This window comes from Hippoglossus stenolepis, chromosome 8 (genome assembly GCF_022539355.2).
Source record: "Hippoglossus stenolepis isolate QCI-W04-F060 chromosome 8, HSTE1.2, whole genome shotgun sequence".
Taxonomy (NCBI): Eukaryota; Metazoa; Chordata; class Actinopteri; order Pleuronectiformes; family Pleuronectidae; genus Hippoglossus; species Hippoglossus stenolepis.
Window position 1 is genome coordinate 14714407 of NC_061490.1, and position 19575 is coordinate 14733981.

The following is a 19575-nucleotide window of genomic DNA, read 5'->3' on the forward strand; positions in this document are numbered from 1 at the left end:
CGTCTTAAGGTGTTAACTTCATTCGTGCAGGAGACCGTTAAACGTACAAGGGATATTCACCATCTTGTCCTATGTTCTAAAATTCATGGCCAATATTACTGTCCATGTGCAATATTACCACTCATGGACAATTTGTGTGACATGAGATATGACATGATTTCAATATCATGTGAATTATTCCACATCACCTATTCCCATTATCATAACCACTTACTGCCACTTTTGTTTAGTATGACTGTATAGTGTAACTTTTATTTTTTTCTCATTTCTGTTGTTTTCTAGGCACTGAGTCAGCATTACTCTACAAACACTTTATATTTTTATTTCCCTTATTATACACTTTATACTTTTTATTTTATTTTCACTCATATTTCGTAGACATAACATGCTATTGTTTCATTTACTGGGCTATATTACATATTGCGATACTGTTATCTTGGCTCAAGAATTTCCTTCAGGATTAATATAAATCTTATCTTATCTCATCTCATAGAGTGTGTAGCTCCTCAATTAGGATTCAAGACTCAGAAGACCTTCAATGTCACTGTGCAAGTGCAATGGAATTTTGTGTGGAGCCGATGCCTAATTGGCAACACACTTGAATTAAGACTACAAAATAAATTTTACAAAATATAGACAATTAACAGTAAAAGCTTAGAGTGAGAAAACACAGTGAAAATGAGATATAAAAAACAAAAAACTAAGATTTATATACATGTATATAGGCGGAATTCAAATAAAGACAATAATTCAATATCGAGACAATAAACAGTGCTAAAATACTACAGTGGTACAGCAGAGTGCAGTAATAGTATTGCAGATTTAACAGTGAGAAATAGTACAGTAAAAGTATTTCTTGATTAATGATACATCACTTTAATTTTAACAGAACCACTAGACTAGAAACTTTCTGGTGTTTGATTTCTGGTATCCTGTGAATGTAGCATGATTTCAAGTGATTAGGGCAAGTCATATATTGAATTGTCTGCATATGTAATGGATTTAGTTTGTTCTAGATGGATCTTTATGAATCAGAAAGATGCTCTGAATCGAACCATAATTGACCTTTGACCTTCCATTTTACAATAAGTAATTGGGAGCCTGAAGGTTTACATGTGCAACAACCATTTTGAGCTGCATTATTTTCAAACTATCCTGAAATGTGCACATTTAGACATTTCCTGAAAATATATTTATGCAGGATTTATGCATTTGCAGTCACATGTTCTCCCACACACATTAGTACAAATGGTGGAAAGTCACATTCACCTTATTCAGACTGATAACAAAAATAATAGGGATGTGAATGTACAGACAGAGCTATGGGATCCTGTTTGTTCTGAACACACCGTAAACCGGACAAACTATCTTGAGGGATTAACCGACTGTGCAGTTGTTTTAAATTCACTCAATACCAGTGCAACATAGTCAATGACATGTAGTGCCTGCAGAAACCTGTTTAAATTGTTTATTTTTGAAGTTGTTTTATTGTAGGTGATGACTCCCTCCCAACATAAAACAAAAAGTTACAAAATTGTCTATGTAATCAAAATCATGTGTAAGAGACTTCATAAAAAACAAACATGAACACATACATACACATACAGAAGTGAAAGTAACATAAAATTGGCAAACTATTGACCCTGTGATATTCAGCATTGGGTGCATGCAACCTGACAGTAACTGTAGAATATCTACAAAAAGTCCAATTAAAGAATGATAGCATCTAACAACTTCAAAACACCAACAACTCCTGCACATTACATCGTGTGCAACCAGCGAGCACTGTTAAGCGGGGGGGGCACACCAGATTCCTGACGCTTTGTTTTGTGAAGTCGTGTAAAGGTTCACAGTGTAATACAGCAGGATCCCCATCAAACAGTTTCAAGCAAGACTGTATATTTGGAACATACAAAATAAATTTTATTATCCATTCTCTTCATGTCTACATCTTATTAGAATTTCTAGACAATGGCATTGTCAAAGAACACACCCAAATTAATTCTAATAATCCTGACAGGTGCAACAATACATTTCTGTCAAGTCCAGGTGTCAAAATATAACTGAATGTGAAAAGCAATTTAAATTTTCTTCTTTGTTATTTTCCAACATAAAAAGGAGAGCCATGGCCCTGGGCCGCAGTGAGATCTAGGCAGGACATGGCCATGAGCACACATTAAACACAGGTGGGGAAGTGGCTTCAGGGCTGGGCCCCTGTGGCTGCGGGGACTTGTGTGGCCAGAGTGTTGGGGGCAGAGATGACAGGTGATCCAGCAATGTTAGCCAGTGGCTGTGAGGAGGACATTGAGGTGATGCCTAGAAGAGACAGGAGGCGTGTAAATCATTTGGAAGTGCTTGTATTTACATGTCATCACAATCTTAATTCAGAGATAGATTTGCAGCCATTCACAGTCTATTTTTATTTGCAAATTACACATGACAAAAATAACTCTTGATTATTCCTGCTCCTAGGGGCAGTTCAGTCCAGGGAGGATTACTTACCGGCCATCATACTTGAAGAGCTGACTGGTGTGGAGCTTGCAGCCATCCCTCCTGGAGTGGCCCCCCTTCCCTGATCTTTAACGATGGGATCTGCGAACACAGGTGGATTTGAGCAACTCGTAAACCAAACTCTTGTGTTGACAAGAATCGAGCCACTTTAAATAAAGTGCACAAAAAACATGGGAGGAGCAGACAGGGTGATAAAGCGAACTTACAGAAGTAGGGATGATCCATGGCCTCTCTGGCCGTGAGACGGGCTTGGTGGTCGTAGCGCAGCAGTTTGTCCAGGAAGTCTAAAGCCTCTGTGCTGACCAGGTGCTGGTTCTCGCTGTGCACAAACCTCTCCCACCTTTTGCGGGAGTGTCTGGAGAACAAACCAGGGGCAGAGTTATATTGTGAGGTATTCATGAGCCAAAATTGTGCTCAAAATATACAATGATATTGAAATTGCGGTCATACAGCCAAAGTGTTTTACCTTCCCAGAATGTCATTGAACCGTGGATCCAATTCAATGTTGTACTTGTCGATGTAGTCGTACAGGTCCTCTGTGCCGAGTACTTTTGCGATCCGCACCAGCTGAAATTCAGAAAATCCAGATTTCAACATTTTTGAAGATGCAAACCAACATTTGCTGAATCCCGAGAGGGATATTTAGGGGTATGAATTTGTATGAAGTGTATATGTTATTAAAGTGGTTATTATGGGGGAAATTGTAAAATCTGAATATAGATTTGGCTTCATGAAATATCTTTGAAATGTGCGTACAGTTTGAGAATGCACATTTCTCTATTATAAAATCTAACAGAACCAGTGATCTTCCCTCTGTAAGTGTTACCTCTATGATTAATGGTTTATACTAATATGCAAAATAAATAGATAAACCGAATTTCTTTTTTACTTTCATTCTGTTTGTAGCCAAATTTCTTCATTTACAGGCAAAACCGGTTTATGTTCCGTATTAAATGTTTATATACATATCACACTATTTGTTTAACTATATAAACACCACTTTAACACTAGTGTCACGCTGTCCTAGTGGTGCCAGGGAATGTGGGAGAAAATGTGATAACATCATGTCCACTAGTACAAACACATTTGTCTTTAAATCACTTTGTTCTACTTTCAGAGCATCAAAGTACCAAAAAGATAATGATGTCTACCCTTGCTAAATAACAGTGTTTGAGAAAAACCTTGTTCGAAAACATCTGTGGTTTGAGTGTGTCAAACTTAAAGCTTTGTACTATTAGGCCTAAACACTGCACTACTCGAGCCACAAGGTCTGTAACCAGACCCACAAAAGACTGAGTTCTTACCTGATCGTAGTTGTCATGACCGTGAAAGAAAGGCTCCTTCCTGAAGATCATGCTGGCGAGCATGCAACCCAAACTCCACATGTCCAAGCTGTAGTCATACATCTAAAAAAAATATAAAAGGGGGAAATGCTTGAGGTGGCTACATGAACGTTTAGAAAATAAAGTTTTAAAAAATGTCTTTCTTCTTGAATAATACAAATCCTAACTTGCATGATTTGATATGCAGAACAAAAATATATGAGGCTCACCTGGTAATCTACCAGCAGTTCAGGTCCTTTAAAATACCTGGATGCCACTCTCACGTTGTATTCTTGGTTTGGGTGGTAGAATTCTGCCAGACCCCAATCGATTAGACGGAGCTGGAAGTTAAAAAATGTAATATAATTTAGATCATCATATTGATATCACAGAGGAAAGAAAACATTAAGAAAATGCTTGACGCAATAGACAATACCTTTCTGTGTTCATGGTCAATCATTACATTATGTGGCTTGACATCTCTGTGCATTATCCCCATACTGTGGCAGTAATCCAGGGCCTAAATGGTAATAGAGGAAAAATAATGTGTTAGGAGTATTTTCTGATGTAAAGTATCTGGCAAATGTTAAAAGAACCAATGAAGGCCATAACATAAACGTACAGTAAATATTCAGTTTCTTACCTTTAGGATTTCGTACATGTAGAACCGTATGTCGAAGTCAGATAGGGTTTGGTACAATTGCTGTAAAAAATACAAAATATATGAATCAGAATTTATATATTTTTATAAATATTTATATATTCACAGATTGCAAACCAATAGAACACTGATCTTTACCTTGAAGTCTGTGTTGTTCACATGTTCAAAGACCAGAGCAGGGGTTCGTGACTAAAAGGGAGGGAAAAAACATCTGTTTGTGCATATATGTATAAAAAGATTAGTCCAGAATTGTCATTGTGCAATAAGGAGAAAAAATTACCACGGGATCTTTGACGATATCTAACAGTGAGATGATATTTGGGCCACCCCGCAGATTCTCCAGGATCTTTATTTCCCTCTTGATTTTCTTTTTCTTGACCGGCTGTGAACAGGGAAAGTTTTGTGAGGTACTTATAATATCCAATAAAGTGACAAACTATTAATTGTTTTACAGTTAGAACAGCTGATTGAGTGATTATCTCCATACCTTCAGTATTTTGACGACCACTTTTTCATTGTTTGTGATGTTTATGGCTTCAAACACTTCACTATATTTGCCTCTCCCTAGTTTTCTGACAAGCTGATAGTCGTCTTGGTTTCTTTAAAAAAAAGAAGAAGAATATAACAGTCAGTTAATCTTTAGATTATTTCCCCGACAAAGCAAAATAAAACAAATACAGCAAACAGTCCAATCAATTTGCCTTACCCCCATTCAACAACATGGGACTCATAGTCCCAGTATTCCCGAGGTCTCTGTGTGTTTACATCAGGGTAAACTCGAGAGCGGCTTGGAACAGGGCCAGACATATTCTACACCAGATCTTCTCTAAATCTCCTAAACAATAAAACAAACAAATTCATTACAAATACAACCAAACAAACCATGTTATCATTTACTGGGCATCCTTACAGCTACTGTAAGTGATGTGGTGCGATTATGAATAATTATATAAGTCAACACTATACCTGGGAGGATCCCTCCAGGATTTTGGTGATAGATGAATTGGAACAGGGGTGGTTGAGATGCCTTTATGATAGGAAAGCTACAGGGGCACAAAGATATATATAAACAACAGTTAGCGCTTGATACAACTGTCCCAACACCATATGTGTAAAACTGAGCAATGAATATAACAGTTGATCTGAATATGAGCCGTACAAAAGAAAATACAGACGTTTCTCACGTGCTGCACAAAGGCAAAAACAGTCACTTACAAAGTAAAGCAGCTGCATGTGTGTTGAACGAGCACAGACACAAACAGACGCGAAAACACAATGAAATGAGTGTTGTGCTGGTGTGTCTGAATATGGTGGCGTGTGAAATGGAGAAACCTGAATGTTAAATGGGGGCATCCAACCAGTCTAATCAGGAGGTACAGGGTTCAATACAGTCATCACTGGGGGCCACACCAAGGCTGGATGTCCTGTTGGAAACAAAGTAGGTTGATTAAAATCAATGCTGTCAATTAGGCAAACATGAGCAAACTATGTGAGCCATCGTACGCCAGCCCAACACAGCTAATACGGCTGCGGTACATTGCTGTGTTTGTGAGAGGCGGCAAACCGACTAATCGTTTCTCCGGTAAAAACGTACTCGTTCAGTTTGGCCCGATTTTCCCGCTTATCGGTTTCATTAAAAAGCAGAGAGTACGCAGAAACCCCTCGGTGGCCCCGGGCCTGTTCAAGTGCAGTGGAGCTAGCAGCTAGCTACCAGGCTAGCCGGGCAGCTGGCTAGATAGCTGGCTGGCTAGTTAGCATTAGCTCGTCAACAGCAGAGGGAAAAGCCGGTCGGAAAGTCAAAACTAGCTCCCGGCCACAGCGAGGGCCCGGGACGGAAAGAAATCATACTGCCGCTTAGAAAAAGAGTCCAACCGTCGTCCTGGCGGTCGAAACGGACGCGGAGCTGAGCAACAAGCTTCGAGAATTATATTTCACAAAGCTACAAAGTGCTAAGCTAACAGGCTAGAAGAGTGAATAGCCTGCTGGCTGGCGAGGCAACTGGCTGACAACGCCTTGAAAAAACATCCTACAAACACCGTGTTCGAGCGGCGGAGCGGCACCGCGACGTGTGGGGCTCGTTCCCAGCTCTGCCCGACACGTAAAACACTCAACCGGGGCTTCGAACCTGCGACGATTTGCCGTTAAATAACACGATTACCTCTCGGCGGCGGTTGGGACGTCAATATGGCGATGCTTGGGATCAAGAGCTTAGTGCGAACAGCCTCTCCCGCAGGGGGCGCTCTGCTTTTTCCTTTTTCTTTGAGGGGGAGACTGTGGCTCCTCTGCCACCAACAGGTCTGCTCGAGACAGGAACTTCAGCCTGCAGCCACACAGCACATGTTCCCCCCCACACACATCTGTTCAGTGACTTCTCTTTCAGTGAACCGCCAATTCTAACTTTATGTGTATAGCCCACATTCACAAATCACTACTTGTCTCATGGGGATTAACAAGGTGCAACATGTTCTCTTCTTAACCTTCAGCGAGAGTGAAGAAATAATAACAAACCCCCTTTTAACAGGGGGGGACAAACAGAAACCTCAAGAGCCACATGTGAGGGATCCCTCAAAGTGCAGAAGATGCTGTAGAGCACATCAACAACAAAACAATATTCACAACATTCATGAGAAAAGACAGCATCTTACATAAATTGAGAGGTGAATCAATGATAATAGTAGATCTGTACAAAAGAAATGTCTGTCAGATGATTTATATAGCACCTTTAAAAACAGAGTTTACATAACAAAAAAGCGGTACAAGAGAAATAACAATCGTCAGGGTGCAACGTGACAAGAAAGCCACACAACAATGTAGAGGTGGTCGAAAACAAAGTAGTGTGCAATTAAATAAATATAAGACTATTTCAGAAAACCTGATCACATAGGAGCAGTAAAAGGACGATACAATAAATCAATAAAATAAGGTGATAAGAAAACAAAAAGAAGACGATAAAAGGACGACCTCACATTGAAGCAAAGAAGTCACTGTGAGCCGTATCTCCTCAGGTAGGTCGTTCCAAAGCCGAGGGGCCCTGATCAAGAAAGCATGGTCACCTTTAGACTTTGAAACAACCAGCAGGGCTCCACCTGAGGAGCTGAGGCTGCAAACAGGCACATAATGGGTCAGTATTATGTAGTATTATGTCTATGATGTAGCTTGGGGCCAGACCCCGGCATGCTTTGAAAGAGATCAGTAAAATCTTAAAATCAATTCTAAAACGGACAGGGAGCCAATGGAGAGAAGCAAGGGTCGGGGAGATGTGATATCGTCTGTTTAAACCAGTCCGAATAATGGTGGTAGGAAAATTGAATATCTAAGCAACCCAGTTGTAAATATAATCCACGATCAGCTGCCACCACCATCCCGATCATGATCAAACCACAGGCAGACCACCACAGGCCCAGCAGAAGCCATAAAATGATATAGATCTACATACTTTTATTTCTAATAGTAGTTGTCCAGTACATATTAACAGGCAGCAGTTAGCATTCATTCTGTGTTTCTGCTCATAACAGTCGTCAAAAACCACAGTTCACACTACACACGAGCCTGCATTTCAAATTGTTGTACTCTTCATTTCAGGATATTTCTACCACACTGGAGTCATTTCTCTACACTGATGTCCAGCTGGGCCTGTGCGTTTAAAAAAAAAAAAGCTCTTTGTTCGGACAATATATTGAGCTAACACCGGCTAAATGGACAATGGTGAAACAGTGACAGAAAACAATGCACGGCCTGTGGCATCTTTTAAAACGCTACCTCAGTCATGCACAAAGCCCCGGGGCATTTTCCTGAAGTAACCAATCACCTATAATCAGCACAAACTACACAGACACACTAATTCTTTTCTTTTTTTTGGTGCATTTGAATGTTGAGAACATTTTGTTTCTCAGATAATGAATAGGCCTTTGTAAACTCATCAGGAGCTAATTGATGCTTCTCTGCTTGCGAGTCGCACTCTGTTAAACACAGACAAATCCCAGTTTTAAACATTCATGTCAGGATCTATAATTAACCAGGACGAGAACTATTAAAGGGTAAAAAGCAGGATATAGTGACAGTATTTAAAAGCTGAGCAACGCTGCTGCTGCCAAACAGCACGATACGTCTGGAGAATGCAGTCGACAATGAAGCTGTAAGTATTGATATTTTGTCGTGTAGATAATTGCCTTTTTAATGACTTACTACATTCAAATGTATTTTATCTCTGAAAGCTGCAAATATAAAACTCTATAATGACATACATTTGATATATAAACATGCATTTCTCACTAAAACTAAACTAACACTTGAAGTAATTGTGATTGCATTCGTTTCAGCTTCATGCCTTGCCTCCTTCTTCTGCCATTTGCAACTATGGTGTTAACAGCTCCAATCAAAGGTAAAGAAAAAATGATCTAATGCTGTTTTGAGCTGACTTAGCTTTTGTAGTACAAGTATATTTATTAAATAGCACAGCGGCGGCAACACTTCCCCTCATTATTTGTATTCTAGCTCAGAGAGTAAATGGGTTAAGCTTCCTGAATGGTTAGATTATTTATGTCCTTTAAAAAAAAACGCTTTTAAATGTTTTCAATTGTTGATGTAAGAAATCAGATTGTTTGATGTTTACATTGCTACTATGAACCGTCATCTCATCAGTATTTTATTAATTTCTCAACAGATGCACTTGACACAAGGACCGCACCTGCAATGACAGGTCTGTGATTCAAAATGGAGCGATCGCATATACTGTTTTAAAAAAGGAAGGACTTGATATCAGATAGTGACAACCCATTTCACCAGATCCTCAAAAATATGTTTGGATCCTCTTTAACAGAAATGCCAGATTCAAAGCCCAGGTTACAAAAGAGAATAGATGCAGTACATGGCATTTCCTTATGTAACTTGATATTCAGGGTGTACTTGTGGTTGTATCTGATCGTGACATTTTATAACTACAGAAACAATTCTCACCACATATTTTCTCCTGTCTGCAGCACAGAGAAACCCTCCAAGTAGACCTCTCTCTACAGACTCCAGAGGTACATGCTCAAGCTTCTCTAGAACTGCGCAGTAGATTGTTATCTATGCATTTATTAATAACCAGAGCTTCACTTAGGTGCAGTCATTCAAGTTGCTAATACACAGGCCACACGTTAAGATATAAAACCATTGTGGATGCATGTCTTTGTCATTAGTATGATTTCATTTTCATTCACAGATATGTCAAATTCACAATCCTTAGAGGTGTTTTACCCAATCGGATTTACAGGTGTGTGATTTTTGTTTCACGTATAAATGTAAAAAATATATCTAATTTTACACAATTGCACCTAAGATGTTCCTTTATATTACAGGAGTATCTGGTAACAATGGAGTTGGAGGCACAGGTGCAGTATCTTAAATCTGAGCTTCAGTTTGTGGCGACGATAATGTCTGAAACAGCGCAGACAACATATTGATGCAGCTGTTGTAGAAATAAATATCTCTCTGCCCACATGCAGTCATAGGCCTCCAGAGCCATGAGATCATGATCCCCCAAGCTGTGATGAATAAAAACACACCGTCACCAAGGAAAACCGGGGCAGACAAAGACAGGATGGACCTGGTGGATGTGAGCAGAAGACCGGGTCCGGGTCCGGACCACACAGGCAGAGAGCGGACTGATCTTCACAGCCAGGAGGCAACAACAGTGGATGCTCAGGATGGAAATATGTTGGGAAAACAAGTTAGACGCTTGAGTGGAGGCAAAGTGAGCGACGGTGCTCATCTCCAAAGAAAGGCAGAAAGAGTTAATGGGTCGGATGTTACATTGACCCCAGGCCAAAGCAGAGTAATGCAAGACCGCGGCAGTTGGGAGCAGAACAATGGCACAGTGGCTACAGTGGGAAACAGTACATATACAGACTATGATGGTAAGACCAGATACTACATCGCACAAAAAATACATATAAGCAAAGAGCAATCAAACACCGAAGAATTGATCTTAATATTTCCATAGAAACCAGGGAATATATCAGCTCTGAAACTTACCCATTAGGTAAGAGCAGCTTTTATTTCTCAATACTGTAAATGCATTGTTTGATTGATGAGACAGATGGTGTCTGATCTCTTGAAAGATTTCACTGACTCTCTTTCTCATGCATGATTTAACAGCCGCGGAACAACTACCCAGTCGCTTGTCTGTTCCAGCCAAGATCCAAGCGTCCCCCTGATCACGTGAAGGTCAGTATTTTCTATGTCTAAATTTATGTTTCCTGCTTATATTTCCATCCATCCAACCCAACTTACACAACTGGTGTTGTTACAGGTTTATGATGCACATTTAAAGTCCTCATATTTCATCTTCATCCCAGATCTTGTTTTGTTATTCAACAGCTGTGAGTTTTATTTTGAATAACAATTGTTTTTCCTGTCTTTCTTTCAGATTCCGTCTCTTCCCCATCATGAGTCAAGGGCGGCCAACTGTTGACTCACGGAGGCCAGTTAGGATTCTTCCACATACAGTCACTCCTGGGACTTTTTGATCCAAATTTAGGTTTTTACATGTATTTTTTTGTTTTGTTATCGTGTCTGGAAATATAAGAAAGAAAGAGGTTTTGACAATTTTGTGTGGGCCTCATGAAAACTGGTTATCCAGCTGAGGCTTGAATTTGTTTTCCTTTTTTCTCTGTATCCTTCATAAGTCTTTGTTTATGTTCTGAAGTGTGGAAATGTGTAACTAACCCTCTGAACTATAAAAACAATAGGAAAGAAAATAATGCTTTTTTATTTCCATTTCCTTGGTTTTAAGATGTTTAATAGATAGTTTCTTAAATACAAATACATATTTCAACACAGCTCAAGATTTACAAAAAAAACAAGAATGTAATACAGCGAACATCACATTAAATATAACACAATAATCAATGAATAAAGTATGAATACATTTCCTTTAAAATAATATCTAATTCTGTTATTACCTATAATGCTGCAGAAGTGTAGGTTGCAAATTAAGATTTGTGCAAGGGAGTGTGTAGTATATTGTGCTCATAGCTTTTGAAAATAGTTACAGACTTTGTTGGGAGTTTATTCTCCTCTGTTTCATTTCCTAAAGTGCTGAAGCTCACTGTACACATCTGACTGGACTCCATGTAACTCCTACAAAACAGTAAAAGCACATCGTCACGTAAAAACAAATAATACATCATTAAAATGCTCAAACAATACAATTTCCACGTTAAGTGTCTAAGTATCGTAGTTCTGTTTTACCTGGTAGGGAGATTCTGTGACCTCTGCTGCCATTTTCTTTGATACAGATGACGGCAGGTTTCTTCTTCCTGTTAAAAAATATTCACACGTCAGGTTATATGACCCTTTCCACCGTATCACCACCACCCAAACCAACATCTAGTGCTCACCATCAGGAGAAGCCCACTCTCTCCTCCTCCTGTGATAAGTCGCGAAGCAGAATACGGAGACAGCGATGAAGATGGTCAAGATAAGGTCGGAGGCAATAATGGCCACCACAGACCCCATGTTTATTAGGTAACAGGACTCACATTCTGGGAAAGAGTCAAAAGGTAAAGGGTTGAAACACAAAAAACAAAATGCAGCTTCCAACAGGAGGTACATGTTTGCAAAAGCTACATACCTGGTTGTCCCACTGCAGAACCTGAAAGACAAAGAGTTGGTAAAACCTCATAGCATTAACAGAGAGAGTGTTTAGTCTTCTTTATCAATCATTAAGACACATGTACAACACACAACTCACCAAACAACGAACCCACAATACAAACAGCGCCAGACATCTTCTTTATTCTGGTTTCTGCTTGAGGAGGAAATGAAAAGAGTCAGAGGCTGATGGTCCTCTTGATCTGTCTCTGATGGCTGTGTCCCCGCACATAAACAAGGTGTGACTGGACGCCGGAGGAGCGAGTGCCCACAGATGAAGAACTGTCCACAGGCTGTACTGTCAGCGGGGTGTGGGTCTGTCAGCATGTGACTGTGTTCAGAGGAGGAGGCAGCGTCCACACACAGGAGAGGAAGCGTGACTTTTTTTCTTGCCTGTGAGGTTTCTGGCCACATACAAACAGAAATGCTGTCACTCTGTCATGTTTGATGTGTGAGATTTTCAGGGCTTCTATTTGAACTTTTTGAACAGCATATTTCAAATGAACTGGTCCAAGAGATGCCAAGATAAGGAGGTCATCTTCAGACAATCTGCAGTTTGAGCTGAAAGACACATGATTGGATCTCCAGAGCATTTCCTCATGGCCTGTGGTTTCAGTGCAGGTGGGTCAGCCACGCTCACTGCTACTGAGTCTCCGAGCCAATGTGTAACCACAGGTTTACCAGTAATTATGCTTGAATGTCAGTGAAATGAAAGCTTACATTCAAGGTGGTTTCCCCCCTAAAACAAAAACAGTTATGGTTCATTATGTTTAAATACAATGATTCAAAAACAACAGCAAGGATAATGTTGATATTGTAAAGTTTGGCAGCATAAAAGACTTCTGTTAAAAATACAAATTGAAATAGATAAAATACAAATTAATAATAAATTAATAAAAGAGACCCATATGTATAAAAACATATGTATATCAAAAGTCAAAACATAAGGGAAATAATGAAACTCTTACAAACTTTTACAATAATAATAATGTAAATAATAATGTAAATAATGTTAATAATAATAATAATAATAATAATAATAATTAGACATCCCTCGTTAAAGCTGTGTGCTTTAATAACTAATAGCTTTATTAATGGCCAATACATAATTTACAGCACATCACAGATCATTTTAAAAACCATGAATAAGTGTAACTTTAGGGTTGTGAAAAATCTCTTAAACTGGTTTATTCTCATTGAGCAGAAAACTCTTTTTTTCTTTAACGTTGAGGACATTTGACCTCTGACCTTCTATAAAAAAAACTGGGCCTCTGAATAAATCCAGTATCAACATTTAAAACGTTAATGATGAAAACAGGTCACACTTCATAAAGCAAAATAAAATGCAAACTGGTTCGGTTAAATAGAAGAAAACAAGACAATGGGAGACAAGGAAGTAAATACTGGACATTTAAGAGAAAAGGTGAAATAATCTTTCTTGCTAAATGAAGAGCATCCAATCTAATGATTATCATTTTAATTCTTTTGATAGTAAAGAATAAGCTATGAGGGCTGTGATATCATGTGAGGTTATTATTTTCTTCCACTTTAATTACACAGCGAGAAAAATGCTGTCCACACTCTTAGGTTTTGTTTCCTAGTTCTGTCCCCTGTGGTGATGCAGTGTGTGTGTGTGTGTGTGTGTGTGTGTGTGTGTGTGTGTGTGTGTGTGTGTGTGTGTGTGTGTGTGTGTGTGTGTGTGTGTGTGTGTGTGCTTCCAAAAACATAACATATCGTTGAAAAACATTTGTGTTAATGATTCACATTACACTAAAATGTAATATAAGTTGGCCTTTTACTTATGATTTTTATTAAGGTCTCACCAGCCGGACTGTTAATTTACCAGTCACCCACATGTTCCTTATTATACCACATCTGAGCAGTGATAAGTTCAAGGGGAATTCTGCAACTCTGTGCAACAATGCTTTCAACCAGTGTCTCACAGACAGACAGACAGACAGACTGGTCCTCGGTTAATGATGAAATTACACAGTGCACCTGTAGAGCAGCAGATCACACAGATGGCTTACAGATACTTTGGTTAATGTGGGTGTGTGTGTGTGTGTGGGTGTGTGTGTGTGTGTATTTGAGTGAAATGGCAGACAGCAGTTTAACCACAACATCTCCTCAATGCACATCAATACTCTCCCCCAAATATAATCAGGTCTCCTGTGTTTCTGACAAGGCTCAAATGTCGCTTAAATAAAACAGGATGATTTGATGATGAACAATAGTGATAATAATTTTCTAAGCCAGCAAACAATCAGGTGAACCAATCACCTACACACAAATTCACATAAATTATAAAAAACATATTGAACTTTGAAAAGTCCATTCAACATAACTCTTACCAGACACAGGTTTAGTTTTAACAATTTAACAATCCATTAACTAGTGAGCTTGCTAGACTGTAAAAGTATCTATGTACAAATCTATGTATTTTAACATTTTGCTGCTAAAAATCTGCTGCTGTATGGTTTACTTACTGTGACAACATTGGTAGAATTCAAATATATTTTATTCACAAGGTTGATGAACATGTTTCACACATATAAGCTTCTGCTGAGCAGTGTGATAAACCTTTAATAATATCATATAATAATTAGAATTATGCTATTAGAATTAAACTGTAATAAAATCAGTTTTTTTGGCAGATGGTTGTGGAGACTTTTATTTTTTATTTAGGACATAAAAAAACACAAATGTAGCTCCAGTGCATTTCTAAGGAAAAGTCTAATTACTGTAAAAAGGAAGACTTATTACCGTGTTTATAATATGTGTGTAATGAACCAACCCAAAAATTTACATTGAAAAGACAATCTACATGTGTTTATTGTTTAATGTAAAATCTGTTCAATTGAATCTTTTACAGCATTGTGTAATATATTTTTAAAAAGCAGTATATGAAAAATTCTATATAATTTCATAATATACTTCAAATTGTTAGATCACTTCTTGCAGTTGGCTCGTACATTCATGTAGACTTTGTCAGCTGTGGAGAGACGAGAAGACAGAGACACACAACGTACTGTCACCACAATGCAGAAGAATCAGGGAGAGACATTATAAACCACAGAAATAGGAGCCTTTCAATTTGAAAAATAACTAACAAACAAATCTTATCAATGCTTCCAAAATGTCAGCTGTGCACTAAAATAAAATAGAAAAAAACATGAGAAAGGCCTCTGGAAGAACCTGATAAATCTCAGCCCTGCTGCCTTACCATTTTCAACCTTTTCACGCCGAATGCTGGCACAGCGATACGTGATAGCGACGATGATGAGGGTCAAAAACACGTCGGCGAAGATGATGCCCACTATTGTCCACGGCTCAATCCTGTAGCATGATGAAGTGTTGTCTGGTAGACACAGACACACAGGGGGAAAAAGAGTGGGATGGAAGAAAGGAAGCTGTGAAGACGCAAGTGGAAATATCAACTGATCAGATGTGGTTGTGTGCCTGGCACTGCTATTTTGTGTTACTGTCTATTTATTTTATTTTTTTTTGTCGAAATGGCAACATTCATAAAAACTGAATTTCTGAGTTGTCCTTTTGGTTTACATACCTGCAAACGCCACAGCCGAATCTGAGAGAAGGAAAATAAACAAACAAGAGCTTTAACTTGTTAATGCCATTATGCAGCAACACCTCTGTCGGTTAAGTTTCCGCTGCATGTGCAAAACTTTGTTTTTGTGGTTTGATTTTCCTGTGTGAGACCCCCCTGAATGTTGTGCATGTGTGTGTTTGCACAAAGACGAAAAATGAGCTGTAAAATCATACTTACTGCAAAGGAAAAATAGCCACACGATGAGGTATTTGTTGTGTGCCATGTTTGTCAGCTCAGTTATCTGCTTTCTGAAAGACAAAAAAAGACCTTGTGTTACATTCGTCATTCACACAACACTCACACATGTTATATTTTCCGATTTCGTTATGTATGATTTCATTAGAAGTGTTAGACACAATAGGGTCGATGACGTGCAGCACTGAAAATGCAACTCCAGCGTCAAAATGAGGCAGAGCTGCGAGATATTCTGGGCGCATATCTTCCATCTTAAACTACATACACATCATCGTGATGTGACTTGACGGACATGAAATGGTTCAGAGTTGGGAAGAGGAAGGGTGCGTCAGTCAGTGGAAGTAAAGATCCTCATACCTCGCTCAGCTCAGACTAATCTGCTGCCTGGAACCCAAAAGATGATCTGACTCTAGTTTCCCTTCAGTTTTCTCTTTTGAGGGTTGACGTGAGAGTTCCTTCCACACTCTGCTGCACTGATTATCTTTCTTCTTTAAAAAAATCAACACGTTCTAACAATCACTGCCAGATATGATGGTTTAAATATGACAAATTGTAGATTACAATAGGATAGAACAGAAGACTCTTGCTCTTGCTCTCTTATATACGTACTTAAATATACACTAACACATAAACAAACAAACACACATACACAAACACATTCACATACATAAATACATACGGAGGATACACATATAAATATACACATACGTACATAAATATACACATATAAACATACATAAGTATACACATACATAAATATACACATTCACATACATAAATATACACATAGACACACATAAACATACACATTCACATACATAAATATACACATACACACACATAAATATACACATACATAAATAAATATACACACTTGTACATACAAACATACACATACATGGACATACACATAATATACACATACTCACCAACATACACATACATATATACATAAGTAAGATACACATATATAAATATACACATACATAAATATACGCATACACATACACATACAAAAGTATACACATAAACTTACGCATACACACACACAATGCAAATGTGAAGAAACTTGAAACTTGGACTTTGCACCGTGTTAAAAAATATATGATTCACAGGCATAAACATGACAAAACAATTAAGAGAAAGTATCACATGTAGTACAATCACCCAACACTTGGCTGCCGTACACGTCCCCTCTTCCCCTCTATGCCAACACATCCAGGTACAAAAATGTCTGCCGTTGTTCTAGTAATGTTAGATAATGTTAGTAATGTTAGTGCTGGAGGGTAGAAGTTGTAACTCACAGTGGAGAACATGTGCTGGATGATCCTCCTCGGGGCCTGTTTCCTGGTCGTCTGAGGGGAAATCATCCACACACACACACACAGGACTGAAAATGTGAGGGCTGTTGAAATATCACCCGTTTGCTCATTGTGTGGCTCTGCTGACTCTTAGTGGCCACTCACCTCCAAAATCAAACTGCCTTTATATGAATAAGTGACATTCAAGGATCATTCAGCTCAATTTTTGGTTTAAAATGTTTGTCCATCCTTCCACCAGTCAGCCGTCTTGTCCAGTCGCCAGTTTGAAAATCAGGTTTAAGGTGTAGACCAAACAACTGACTTCACGCGTGTGGTTCGTCTCCAGTGTGAGTGGCTTTCCTTTGAGTTAGATTGATGTTGAGTGGATGCAACAGCAGAGGGAGCTGTGAGGCTTCCTACACGCAACATGTAACACAGCAAACTGAAAATCTCTCATAGTGTGTACGTTTCACAAGTTATGCTCTTCGTTGCATTCTCCTTTTTCAACTTCCAGCTCTTTCCCCGGAAAATAACTGTCTTCTTATGAATGAAAGGTTCCAAGATCTGTGTTATTCATAACAGATCGGTAATAATAGCCAGATATCTTTAAGTTAATATAAGTTAATACATTTCAAAGTCAAAGACTAAAACATTAATAATGAATTCAAAAATACAAACCCATTTTTGTCTTTGATTAAAGGGGACATATCATGTAAATTCCACTTTGTTAGTGCTTCTACACGTTAATGTGGGTATCTGGCATGTCTACCAACCCCAAAACTCTGGAAAAAAAACACTTGTGTCTTGTTATGGTTCCTCTAAGTCAGAAACGTCATGCTTGAGTGACTGGAATGAGCTTCCTGTGTATTGTGTCGTCACAATACACTGGAAGTCTCCCTACATGGCCTTGGCCCACCCCCCACCTCATCCCCCCCGCCCCCCCACACTCGTTACGCCGGGTTTACACGGACGCAGCGAGGCTGCGAGGCAGCGCAGCGCCGTTCTCAAGCGCGCAGCCGCCTGGCTGTTCACACGGGACGAGCATTTCTCGGCTGGTCAGCCCCATAGACTGTACATATAAGGTCAGCCCGCGATTCTGCTTTCTCCGCTTGTTGTTGTTCCCGTTGAATGTCGGGGTTCGGGGGTAAATGATGGTCTTCATAGCCCCCCACCCCTCTCTTTCTCTCTCTGTCTGTCTGCTTGTGTGCTTGTAGTGGATGGGCAGAGGGGGACATTTAATTATGTGATTGGGAAAATTAAAACTCCAGGACAACAGAAGGGGAATACAAAGTATGGGATGCATATTTGATCATTTATATCATATAAAATATGTAATTTACACTACCGTTCAAAAGTTTGGGGTCACCCAGACAATTTCGTGTTTTCCATGAAAACTCACACTTTTATTTATCAAATGAGTTGCAAAATGAATAGAAAATATAGTCAAGACATTGACAAGGTTAGAAATAATGATTTTTATTTGAAATATTAATTTTGTTCTTCAAACTTTGCTTTCGTCAAAGAATGCTCCATTTGCAGCAATTCCAGCATTGCAGACCTTTGGCATTCTAGCTGTTAATTTGTTGAGGTAATCTGTAGAGATTTCACCCCACGCTTCCTGAAGCACCTCCCACAAGTTGGATTGGCTTGATGGGCACTTCTTGCGTACCATACGGTCAAGCTGCTCCCACAACAGCTCAATGGGGTTGAGATCTGGTGACTGCGCTGGCCACTCCATTACAGACAGCATACCAGCTGCCTGCTTCTTCCCTAAATAGTTCTTGCATAATTTGGAGGTGTGCTTTGGGTCATTGTCCGGTTGTAGGAGGAAATTGGCTCCAATCAAGCGCTGTCCACAGGGTATGGCATGGCGTTGCAAAATGGAGTGATAGCCTTCCTTATTTAAAATCCCTTTTACCTTGTACAAATCTCCCACTTTACCAGCACCAAAGCAGCCCCAGACCATCACATTACCTCCACCATGCTTGACAGATGGCGTCAGGCACTCTTCCAGCATCTTTTCACCTGTTCTGCGTCTCACAAATGTTCTTCTGTGTGATCCAAACACCTCAAACTTTGATTCGTCTGTCCATAACACTTTTTTCCAATCTTCCTCTGTCCAATGTCTGTGTTCTTTTGCCCATATCAATCTTTTCTTTTTATTGGCCAGTCTCAGATATGGCTTTTTCTTTGCCACTCTGCCTAGAAGGCCAGCATCCCGGAGTCGCCTCTTCACTGTAGACGTTGACACTGGCGTTTTGCGGCTACCATTTAAAGAAGCTGCCAGTTGAGGAACTGTGAGGCGTCTATTTCTCAAACTAGAGACTCTAATATACTTGTCTT

At 39.2% G+C, this 19575-nt stretch overlaps 4 protein-coding genes across 7 annotated transcripts; 1 reads left to right on the forward strand and 3 right to left on the reverse strand.

Annotated features, from left to right (window-relative positions):
• Nucleotides 1-1454: 1454 nt before the first annotated feature.
• LOC118113994 (casein kinase II subunit alpha) lies at nt 1455-6806 on the reverse strand. Its single transcript, XM_035164172.2, has 15 exons — nt 6653-6806; nt 5827-5918; nt 5461-5537; nt 5201-5329; nt 4982-5093; nt 4775-4876; nt 4633-4683; nt 4477-4536; nt 4270-4353; nt 4064-4174; nt 3816-3917; nt 2978-3078; nt 2718-2866; nt 2503-2592; nt 1455-2316 (listed from the first exon to the last, which is right to left on the reverse strand). Exons 4-15 carry the CDS (start codon nt 5299-5301, stop codon nt 2201-2203), a joined length of 1179 nt encoding a protein of 392 aa, XP_035020063.1. The 5' UTR covers nt 5302-5329; nt 5461-5537; nt 5827-5918; nt 6653-6806; the 3' UTR covers nt 1455-2200.
• A 2824-nt stretch (nt 6807-9630) lies between these two features.
• Nucleotides 9631-11085, forward strand: LOC118113949. Its single transcript, XM_035164091.2, has 6 exons — nt 9631-9748; nt 9834-9866; nt 9981-10391; nt 10478-10516; nt 10633-10701; nt 10904-11085. The coding sequence occupies exons 1-5, from the start codon at nt 9655-9657 to the stop codon at nt 10689-10691; spliced, it is 636 nt and encodes a 211-aa protein (XP_035019982.2). The 5' UTR covers nt 9631-9654; the 3' UTR covers nt 10692-10701; nt 10904-11085.
• Nucleotides 11086-11258: 173 nt separating this feature from the next.
• LOC118113950 (transmembrane immune signaling adaptor TYROBP) lies at nt 11259-12454 on the reverse strand. The gene is made up of 5 exons (XM_035164093.2): nt 12230-12454; nt 12110-12130; nt 11877-12020; nt 11728-11795; nt 11259-11616 (listed from the first exon to the last, which is right to left on the reverse strand). The coding sequence occupies exons 1-5, from the start codon at nt 12264-12266 to the stop codon at nt 11560-11562; spliced, it is 327 nt and encodes a 108-aa protein (XP_035019984.1). The 5' UTR covers nt 12267-12454; the 3' UTR covers nt 11259-11559.
• Nucleotides 12455-14943: 2489 nt separating this feature from the next.
• On the reverse strand, nt 14944-17590 carry hcst (hematopoietic cell signal transducer). Of its 4 annotated transcripts, XM_035163925.2 has the most exons (7): nt 17398-17590; nt 17236-17286; nt 16289-16419; nt 15914-15984; nt 15695-15715; nt 15353-15487; nt 14944-15121 (listed from the first exon to the last, which is right to left on the reverse strand). In XM_035163925.2, the coding sequence occupies exons 4-7, from the start codon at nt 15957-15959 to the stop codon at nt 15078-15080; spliced, it is 246 nt and encodes an 81-aa protein (XP_035019816.1). In that variant the 5' UTR covers nt 15960-15984; nt 16289-16419; nt 17236-17286; nt 17398-17590; the 3' UTR covers nt 14944-15077. The 4 variants fall into 4 exon arrangements, with proteins under 4 accessions (XP_035019816.1, XP_035019814.1, XP_035019817.1 ...); XM_035163923.2 differs by lacking the exon at nt 16289-16419 and having other exon boundaries at nt 17398-17579; XM_035163926.2 differs by lacking the exons at nt 17236-17286; nt 17398-17590 and adding an exon at nt 17099-17207.
• Nucleotides 17591-19575: the final 1985 nt, after the last annotated feature.

Excerpts from the sequence above, each read along its gene's own strand:
- LOC118113994 (XM_035164172.2), bottom strand. The coding sequence starts at position 5,301 with ATGTCTGGCCCTGTTCCAAGCCGCTCTCGAGTTTACCCTGATGTAAAC. Across the intron at positions 3,079-3,815 it reads GTCATGACAACTACGATCAG|CTGGTGCGGATCGCAAAAGT; the intron begins GTAAGAACTCAG and ends TCTGAATTTCAG. Across the intron at positions 2,867-2,977 it reads TTCAATGACATTCTGGGAAG|ACACTCCCGCAAAAGGTGGG; the intron begins GTAAAACACTTT and ends TTTGTTCTCCAG.
- LOC118113949 (XM_035164091.2), top strand. The coding sequence starts at position 9,655 with ATGCATGTCTTTGTCATTAGTATGATTTCATTTTCATTCACAGATATG. Across the intron at positions 9,749-9,833 it reads TTACCCAATCGGATTTACAG|GAGTATCTGGTAACAATGGA; the intron begins GTGTGTGATTTT and ends TTTATATTACAG. Across the intron at positions 10,392-10,477 it reads TACATATACAGACTATGATG|AAACCAGGGAATATATCAGC; the intron begins GTAAGACCAGAT and ends ATATTTCCATAG.
- LOC118113950 (XM_035164093.2), bottom strand. The coding sequence starts at position 12,266 with ATGTCTGGCGCTGTTTGTATTGTGGGTTCGTTGTTTG. Across the intron at positions 12,131-12,229 it reads TATTGTGGGTTCGTTGTTTG|GTTCTGCAGTGGGACAACCA; the intron begins GTGAGTTGTGTG and ends TTTGTCTTTCAG. Across the intron at positions 11,617-11,727 it reads TCACAGAATCTCCCTACCAG|GAGTTACATGGAGTCCAGTC; the intron begins GTAAAACAGAAC and ends ACTGTTTTGTAG.
- hcst (XM_035163925.2), bottom strand. The coding sequence starts at position 15,959 with ATGGCACACAACAAATACCTCATCGTGTGGCTATTTTTCCTTTGCA. Across the intron at positions 15,716-15,913 it reads GTGGCTATTTTTCCTTTGCA|ATTCGGCTGTGGCGTTTGCA; the intron begins GTAAGTATGATT and ends TCCTTCTCTCAG. Across the intron at positions 15,488-15,694 it reads TTCGGCTGTGGCGTTTGCAG|ACAACACTTCATCATGCTAC; the intron begins GTATGTAAACCA and ends TGTGTCTACCAG.